The 9,797-nt window shown below is 41.7% G+C and overlaps 1 protein-coding gene across 1 annotated transcript; it reads right to left on the bottom strand.

Moving 5' to 3' along the window:
- Positions 1-3,192: 3,192 nt before the first annotated feature.
- ppic (peptidylprolyl isomerase C) lies at positions 3,193-9,319 on the bottom strand. Its single transcript, XM_078249833.1, has 6 exons — positions 9,169-9,319; positions 8,131-8,244; positions 6,891-6,984; positions 5,716-5,783; positions 5,342-5,458; positions 3,193-3,843 (listed from the first exon to the last, which is right to left on the bottom strand). Exons 1-6 carry the CDS (start codon positions 9,271-9,273, stop codon positions 3,715-3,717), a joined length of 627 nt encoding a protein of 208 aa, XP_078105959.1. The 5' UTR covers positions 9,274-9,319; the 3' UTR covers positions 3,193-3,714.
- Between the last annotated feature and the right edge of the window lie 478 nt (positions 9,320-9,797).

The raw sequence follows: 9,797 nt of genomic DNA, 5'->3' as shown, positions 1-9,797 counted from the left end.
AATGTCTGAGTTGAAAACGCATCTTGTTGTCACGTAACGGCCCTGTTCATGTTGCACAGAAATTTTAATTGCATTTTGTGTCTGTTAAGAGGCACAAAGGCACTCTTTAGAACATGCCCCCACAACTGGCATTTTATCTAACTGGGAGCTCTGGCCATTAGCTGCAGCAACTCCAGTTTGCTAGCACCGATTTTGGTCGTTTTTTTTCCTATCGACAGTATTGGAGACATCTAGCGATCAAGATTCAGGTAAAAATCGGCCGGAATTGTCCTTTAACCGATTTTTTATATTTTAATCTAAGAACGCACACACCGGACGTAGAACCACAAATTTGGTGGAAAACGATTGATGCAATGAAAATGCTAAATGATTTCAGAGTGGCAATTCCAGGGACTACAGATCACACAAAAACTTGTGCGATCAAATTTGACTTCAGAAACATAAAAGCACCGCAGCCAACTGTGCTATGCTTTGCACCACAAAAGGAAAAACTGTGGGTGAAGTCATTGACCTTGAGTTATTAAGGTTAGGAATTGGATAGCCGATTGGTCAGGGGATAGGACCTGTACAAATCGGGTTACGTTACCTTGCGTAAGCATGGACGCCTGGCCAATACTAGTGATTTAAGGGCGGGTCTTAGCGTGGCCATAGTAGGAAAAAAAAGCTCAATATTCCATCGCTGTTCCTTTGAGACAACCAAGAACACAATGACAAAAGTACAAACATTTATCAACAGCTGCCGGTGGCAGATCTTGAGCATCCACTGACTAGATACCATCAGCAACAAGGATCTCTGGCAGAGAACGGGCCAACAACCAGTGGAAAAAATGGGGATGGATTGGCCACACACTCTGGAAACCAAATACAAGCACCACCAGGCAGGTCTTTAGATGGAACCCCCCCCAAGGCACAAGAAATAAACAATTTCTTGTGCCTTGGCAGGCCCAAGATTAGCTGGTGAAGGGACCTCGAGACAGACATCCAGCAGAGCGGGATGACATGGAAACAGCTGGAAGAAAAGCCCAGGACACTCTGGCAAGTTGTGATCAACGGCCTATGCTCCATGAAAAGGGAGCGATAGGCGTAAGTAAGTAAGTAGTAATAGCATTGGACCCTGGGGCCTTGAGCCTGGTGTACCCTTTGAAATAACTGAACATTGTCTCAGGTTTGTTTGCAACAGCATATTGTTTATTGTATAAAACACACATGTTGGCACTCTCCTTCTGCTGTTACTATAAATAATGAAAACAAAACTCCTGATATGTTTGTTGAAGAGGTTTTGAATGCTGCATTAACTTCAGTGACATGTCATCACCTTCCTGGATTGTTATGCTACCGTGACAGTTTTGGGTTAACTGAAATAATAATTAACATTAACATCAACATTAAAAGAACAATAACTAATGACATTTACAGTAAGAATTTGTTCACTGATCTGGTCATAGTCAGATAGATACAACACACCTCTAATACAAAGTACAGCATTTAAATCATTACTGAGAGGACAGCTACAGTATTAGTACAATATTAATACACACTTCCACACAATTTTCCTTCCTGTGCAATTTGTGCTCTAGTTTTTGCAAACATGATATGGTTCATAAAGCATCAGGAAGACAATATCTCCATTTACATGTAATCAAAACAGGAGAAAGGAAATCTTCATTTTCAAAGATGGAAAGATAAAGTGCAAGAATGGCGTTTGACACTTGCTACACTACGTCTTTTTTGCATATGTTTGTTAACAGTAATTGAAATGACAATATTTAAGTATTGATTAGTTGCATAGAAAATGCAAGCAAATTGCAAATAAAGAATGATTTTGGCAATTAGAGATTAAAGGTCCTATGACATGCTGCTTTGTGGATGCTTTTATATAGACCTTAGTGGTCCCCTAATACTGTATCTGAAGTCTCTTTCCCAAAATTCAGCCTTGGTGCAGAATTACAGCTACTAGAGTCAGTCCCACAATGACCTTTACTTAGGATGTGTCATTTCTTTCAAGTCTGTAGCTTTAAATGCTATTGAGGAGGAGAGAGGGGGGGCAAGGTGGAGGGTGGGGGTGTGGCCTTGACCAACTGCCATGCTTCGCTTGTTTGCAAGCCATGATGTCTCTCTCTTTCTCATGGGCGGGCCAAATTCTCTGGGCGGGCAAAGCAGAGAAAGGGGAGGTAACCTTTCCCCTTATGACATCACAAGGAGGAGATTTCAGATTGGCCCATCTGAGCTTTCATTTTCTCAAAGGCAGAGCAGGATACCCAGGGCTCGGTTTACATCTATCACCATTTCTAGCCACTGGGGGACCATAGGCAGGCTGGGGGAACTCACATTAATGTTAAAAAACCTCATAAAGTGAAATTTTCATGCCATGGGACCTTTAAAGAGGAGCTACATAGTTCTGTAAATTCAAGTTTCGATGATGTTTGTCATGTTTAAAGCACAGTTCATTATTTAGTTTGATACAGGGTTTTAGGGAGGATGCCAGCTAACATAAAAAAGTTAGCATGAACCACAGTGAACTTGATGAGTTCTCTCTGCATACAGTGTGTTACTATCGGCTGACAATCCCATATCTCCAGGTTTTGGCGTTTGTTTTACATGCTCATCTATGACGGGTCCTTTTACACAGGGTACGTTATGAATAAATAAACAGATCAGTGTTGCCAACTTAGCAACTTGCGTAATTCTCGCCAAAATGCAACCTAGGGTCTTTTTGTGAATGTACCTGAGTCAAACTTTCGTTTAAAAGCATAATTAGGACAGAAGCGCCACTTTTAAGATTTACCGTATTTTTGTTTTTCGGTCAAATGGCCTTTTGAATGGGAGTGCTAGGGGCACTTTTATGCTAGCCTCAAACTAGCTATTTTTAAAACACTAAGAGGGCTCGACACAACATGAAACTTTGCTCCAAGTATCACCAGGGGCTCTGTCACCTTAACTACACCGGTGCACAAGGGATATACTAAATCTGTGGCTACTTGTTTTGATATTGACTTGTTTTGACTGCCGAGGTGGTAGCAGCCGGAAACAACAAGAGCTATGGTGAGTTGTTCAAAACCTATCTTTTTAGTAAACTCTGGGTACACAAACAATGTTCTCAATGCTCGAGTTCATGTGTAGAGCCCCTGGTGATACTTGGAGCAAAGTTTCATGGTGCGTCGAGCCTTCTTAGTGTTTTAAAAATAGCTATTTTGAGGCTAGCATAAAAGTGCCCCTAGCACTCCCATTCAAAAGGCCATTTGACCAAAAAACAAAAATACGGTACATCTTAAAAGTGGCGTTTCCGTCCTAAATATGCTTTTAAATGAAAGTTTGACTCGGGTACATTCACAAAAAGACCCTAGGTTGCATTTTGGCGAGAGTTACGCTTTAAGGCTCATGAATCCTTTTAAAACCTTTTGGTTGTAAAATAAAAAATAAAAAAAAACAAAATCTGCTGATTCTAAAATTGCTTTGTCGTCGAAATTGAATCTAGTTCAAAACGTGGCAATCCTAAAAAATTTTGGATTTTGGAGATATATGGTTTTCACCTGAGCATAGAGAATCAAAACATTTCAAACAAATACCCAGCCCTAGTTGCTAGCATGTTGGTGTCAGCAGGTTAACATGCAAAAGTGATAATATGAGAATCTGAATTTGGACTTCTGATTGATCACCAGAATCTAATAATCACATAGTGTCTTTGTTTTACAGTAAACCGTCTAAAAGTGGTGTTTACCAGCCCTCCACCTCCACCACGAAGGGCTCTTTGACGGGGATCCTGCCGCTGTTGACGATCACACACTCGGTGTATGGCAGGTTTCTGTCGTTGGTGTCCTGGAGCTCGATGGTGTGAACCACAGACTGCCAGAGGAGACGGACAGAAGCAGGTTAGATACAGGTTTTATATAGGAGATCATCTGTAACAAGCAAAGTGGGTTATTTTTTCCATAACTGCACAGCTAAGAGTGCATTATTAACATTTTGGGGCACAAAGTGCCCATATTATGCTTTTTGGCTTTTTCCCTTTCCTTTATTTATATATTTATATTTTATACTTTAGTTATATATCTTTTTGTGCATGTTATAGGTTTACTAAGTGAAAAAGCCCAAAGTCCACCCAAAGGGACTGTTCACAAACTGCTCCAAACAGCTCTATTGTAGTCCAGCTTTTACTTCCGTGACGAACGTGCGTCACTTTGTAACACACGTTATAATGCTCGCCTAGCTGCTAGCATGGCACACCCTCATACTCTGCTTCTGACTGGCTAGTAGTCCTTACCGAGGTACTGCGCATGTGCGACTCCCAATTAAGATGGAACAGAAGTGAGATGTCTCACTCTGTAGCTAAAACAGAGAGCTCAACACACAGGGTGAAAAGAGGAGCTGCAGCAATGTGCAGTACAACAAAAATATAGTGTTTTTTGAAAATTAAACCACATAAACCTACTCTGGTACAACCTCTAAATACAATTATGAATCTGAAAATGAGCATAATATGAGCACTTTAAATCGTTGTTCTTTTCCATTGGTTAGGGATGGGTTAAATGTCTGCATTAATGTCTATGTTGCATTTTACTGCTGTAGATGTTTAAGTTTGTGCTCATTTTAACTCCTTCATATACTGTTGGGTAGTTTAATCTACAGCAATGCATCATCTTCTATAAGATCATCATATGTTTGTAGCGTCGCTGTCCTGTGAGAACCACGTATCTCTAAATAGTTTGAAAACTTTTCATGGTGTCAGAAAAACAGCCCTGTTTTCAGCTTTGTGATGATGCATTGTCCAGCTGATCCAAGAGGCTTTTAAAGACTTCATTTAGCTTAGGAAGTAGGAGAATTTTCTCAACCCATAAAGGAACACTTCACCCTTCAGACATTCAACATCAACACATCTGGAGATACATTGTTTACACTGGACAGGAAGGGGATGGAAAACTGTCATCTGAGAAGTAACTAAAGCTGTCAGACAAATGTAGTGGAGTACAAGTACAATATTTATCTCTGAGATGTAGCAGAAAATGGAAATACTCAAGTAAAGTACAAATACCTCAAATTTGTCCTTAGGTACAGTACTTGAGTAAATGTACTTAGTTACATTACACTATTGTTGTTATCAAATCTTAGATGCCCTTTTCCCTTCAATAATTAATGAACTGTAAGTTTTGTTTGTTTGATAGTTTAGGAATGAACTTTTTTCATCTCTCCTCAGACTCCACTTAGGATAATTAAGCCAACTTTATTCTAAAACTTCAAATGTCATATCTGTTAATGGAAATCTAATCATATGTCACAACAAACCTCCCTATTCTTTAAAGCAACATGCAGCAGATTAATGAAAAGTGTCTGAGGGTCAACCCACCATCCCATCCAGGACTTTGCCAAAAACCACGTGTTTCCCATCCAGCCACGGTGCTTTGGCAGCCAGGATGAAGAACTGCGATCCGTTGGTGTCCGGACCGGCATTCGCCATACTCACCTGGTACATCAACACACACACACACACACACACACACACACACACACACACACACACACACACACACACACACACACACACACACACACACACACACACACTTCTCCATTTAATACATTATACCATCATCATTTTGACAAGTTATGTTTAGGTTTTAGGTCACCTAGCTGATCCTCTCATTAAGAAAAACTAGATTTAAAGTAGAAACTGAGAAATACTGAGGTCATAAATAGAAACACAAATGTGTGTGAGCTCACCCAGCCGGCTCCTAAATGCTTCAGTTTAAAGTTTTCATCTGCAAAAGTTGTTCCATAGATGCTGTGACCTGGATGGAAAAAGTTTGCTCACTTTCAGGTGGTGACAAATTTGACATGAAATCTAAAAACTGTAAAAGACTGGCTCCTTGCTCTGTGTGAAGTTAACAAGAAAGGTTATATGCGTACAAACCACTGCTCTGATTTATATCACAAATGGGCAGTTTTACCCTATAATACTAATGGGCTTTACAGCATTGTGTGTGAAACAGAGGGTGTGTATGTATATAGTTGTGTTGTGGTGAAACACTGAGCATATGAATGGACAGCAGAGAAATGGAATACCCAGCAGGAGGAGTTTCACGAGTTTCTGTGGATGCATCAATGCTTTTTTACTACAGTTAATGGCTTGACTGAGGCTGTCCCAAGGGGCTAAGCGTGCATCCGCAAAGCGTACCTCCTATGGGGAGATTCTAAGGCTAACAAGCCATCACCTGTTAGCATTCCATTGACTCCCATTCATTTTGGCGTCACTTTGACAGCAAATAACTTTACATCTGAAGCGTTTTAAAGACTCTATTTGTCCATTGTTTATTTCTAAAGAAACGCGACAATGTATAAAGGCTCCATTACCTTGTATCTCACGTTATGGCTCCGTAGCAGACGTTTTTGTAAAAATAGGCTAACGATTCTGTCATGACCACACGACTTTCTGTTGCACAGTAGAGAAATTACTGTATAGTCAGGAGAAGTTCGCAGGCAATCGGGGGGATATGGAGGCATACAGTCAAGGTAGAAGCCCATAGAGAGTCCATGAAAAGCAACAACAACAAAATATTTAACGTTTTGATGGATTGGAATACTTCGGTATGTGGCAAGTGAATTCATATGAAGTAACATCTCTGCAAGATTGGTAATGATTGAGATTTTTCTTGGCACAGCTACCAGAAGACAACTTTCAGACAGGTTTTCAGACCCAAACTAAGTAGTTTGGGTGCCTTTTGAAGTGTTTAAAACCATGACCGTTACATTCTCTGGTTGAGGGCGGGAATTGCTCCTATGGGTCGTATTAGAGGGAAGGAATAAACCAGGACTCGGTTTGACTTCAGTGTACAATCTGACAGAAAGTGAGTGTTTGGTATTTAAAAGATGTACTATTGTGTCACTTTGAGTCTCACCTCCAGTTCCATCTTCAGCTGTAAAGTCTCCTCCCTGGATCATAAAGTCCTTGATGACTCTGTGGAACTTTGTCCCTTTGTAGCCGTAACCTTTCTGCAGAGACATGCAAGAAACTTAACGTCTGCACGAATACAAGCAAACCCAAAGACCACTGCATTCACAGTAAAGGCTGATTTATGCTTCTGCGTTAAATCGACGCCGTGGGTACATACGTAGGTACAATGACATACCGACCCTACGCCATAGCCTGAAGTGCACCTCTCAAAAAATGTAACTAGGCGACACGTGTCGCAGCGACACGTCGCTCGGCCGTGGTTTGGTAGCGTCGCATTTCCCCCGTCTCATTTCCGGGTTGTCCTTCTCCATTAACAACATGAAATCAAGGAGAGGGTTAACTTTTCCTGCTACAGATTTTCGACCATGGTCAAAAAGCACAGGGGAGACACTTTGTTTCTCCCACTATGCCTCTCTAGAGTCCTCGCTCCGAAGCTCATCACGTCACTCTCTCACTCGCTCTACCACACACTCCCCAGGATACACACATGCCGGCCGTGCTATTCTCTTAAAGAGATCGACGCACAAGTATGAACTTTAGGCCACTTACCTAGGCTACGGCGAAAGCTCTGCGTGGAGCCTCTGCAGAAGCATTTATCAGCCTTTAGAGAGTTAGCAGCTTTAAAAGTGTTAGGGGGAGACTCAATGGAAAGATTTAACAAAAAACTTGCTTCATAAGGCAAGTTTTTTGTGTGGAAATGTATGTACATTAAATATATAGAAATAAATGAAAAAGACAAATAACCACTCTATATAATTATCTTCAAAATGAAATGCCCGATGTTTTATTGATAAAATCACAACTAATCTGCAACACTGACTACCGATATGAAAGTGAAACATTGTATGATTCAGGGTCATCTGATCAACTTTCCTTTAAATAAAGACTTACAAACAACCCAATGAATTACAGACTGGAACGTTTTCTGGAGATACTTCATTGACTTTAGAATTAAATATACAAGATAAAATAAATGATAAGCCTAAAAGAATTTGTAATTATTAATAATTCATTATTATTATGAAAAATATAATGACAAATGTATGTGAAATGGAACTTGTGAAACAGCTGTAAGAGTAAAGTGTGTGTGTGTGTGTGTGTGTGTGTGTGTGTGTGTGTGTGTGTGTGTGTGTGTGTGTGTGTGTGTGTGTGTGTGCGCTCGCTTGTATACACCATCATCCTACCTCTCCAGCTGCCAGGGCGACAAAGTTATTTACAGTGAGTGGGACAACCTCCCCAAAAAGGCCGATGACAATCCGCCCCACCTCGTGACCTGCCACTGTAATGTCAAAAAACACCTGCACACACACACACACACACACACACACACACACACACACACACACACACACACACACAGAGCTTCAAAACATGTCCATCAAAACTAAACAAGTGGAACAAATGTTCTCCAACACTTTATTCACCAAACGTTGAGCTATCTCGGTTTAATGTGTTTGGAGAGTAAAGAATGGAGTTTAACAGAAGAGTTGCTTTATTTTTATGGATTAGTATGAGATGTTGAACTCAACCTTTACAGCCTATTTTAGTACAATAACTGTGATGGATATCTGGATATCGAGATGATTTACTGTAACATTTCTGTCTAAATAGCCCATTTACTGCAAACACAGGATATTACTGCACTGAAGGTTTGACTGATATACTTTTACAGGAGTATAAGTCCATGATCACTTTATGGAGACACATTGATTTTTTTCAATAGACTATTATTTTATATAATTGAACATTTATATTAAAGTTGTCTGTTTCATTAACACAAACATCCCTGTTTAAGGGGCACCCTTTCACAATAAAAACATTAGACTGGCCATCATAAATTACTAAATTAACCTATATGATGTACACATTTATATTCAGGTCAGGTCCGTGCGTGTATTTGTGCGCGAACCCGTGCGAACGACCTGCAGGCAAACGAACTGCGTATTCGTCTGAATGTACACGTGTACAGCTGTGTGTGTGCGTGCGTGCGTGCGTGCGTGTGTGTGGATTGTCTCACATATTCTGGAAAGATCTGTAAAAAGCCTATGTGGTGATACAAGTGTGTGTTCCCGGTCCAGGCCTCCCTCCACTGAGACCGGAGATTTCGTCTCTCTGTGTGTGTGTGTGTGTGTGTGTGTGTGTGTGTGTGTGTGTGCGCGCGCGCGCTGAATGCTGAATGCCCGTTATAATCGACGCTCGATGCGGCAAATCTCATCACCCACCTTCTCGGTGACTTTCGGTCCTCTCCGTGATGCCGCCCCGGACACCGACTGCAGACATGCGGCAGAGAGGAAGAGCAGAGCGGGTATGATCGTCCGGAGCTCCATCTTAACGGGAGACAGCGGTAGCAGCCGGGGCCCTGCTGAGAGTAACGGCGAGAGAGGGGGGGGGGGAGAAAAAAAGGAAATCACAGCGAGTCACAGCTGGGAGGCTGGCCGTGATACAGCGCTCCAAACTCGGCCACATCAACAGACCACTCCCCCCTGTGGGCTGGACATGGATCAGAGTCCCGCCCACTGAGGAGAGGAGAGGAGAGGAGAGGAGAGGAGAGGGGAGGAGAGGAGAGGGGAGGAGAGGAGAGGGGAGGGGAGGGGAGAAGAGAAGAGGAGAGGGGAGGAGAGGGGAGGAGAGGAGAGGAGAGGAGAGGAGACAATGAGAGAAAAGCTAACAAGGAGAGGAGCCAAGGTGGAGGATAAAGGAAAGGAGAGAGCAAATGAAAGGACAAAACGGAGAGGAGTAACAAGGAGAGAAAAGGAAACAAAAACAAGTTTAGGCTGGAATCAAGGTGAGCCAAGAGGAGAGAATAGGATGAAAGGGAAATAAAAGAGAGATGAGGAGAATAAGAGGGGAT

This window comes from Sander vitreus, chromosome 5, assembly GCF_031162955.1.
Source record: "Sander vitreus isolate 19-12246 chromosome 5, sanVit1, whole genome shotgun sequence".
In the NCBI taxonomy this organism is placed as follows: Eukaryota; Metazoa; Chordata; class Actinopteri; order Perciformes; family Percidae; genus Sander; species Sander vitreus.
This window is presented reverse-complemented; position numbering and strand designations above follow the sequence as displayed.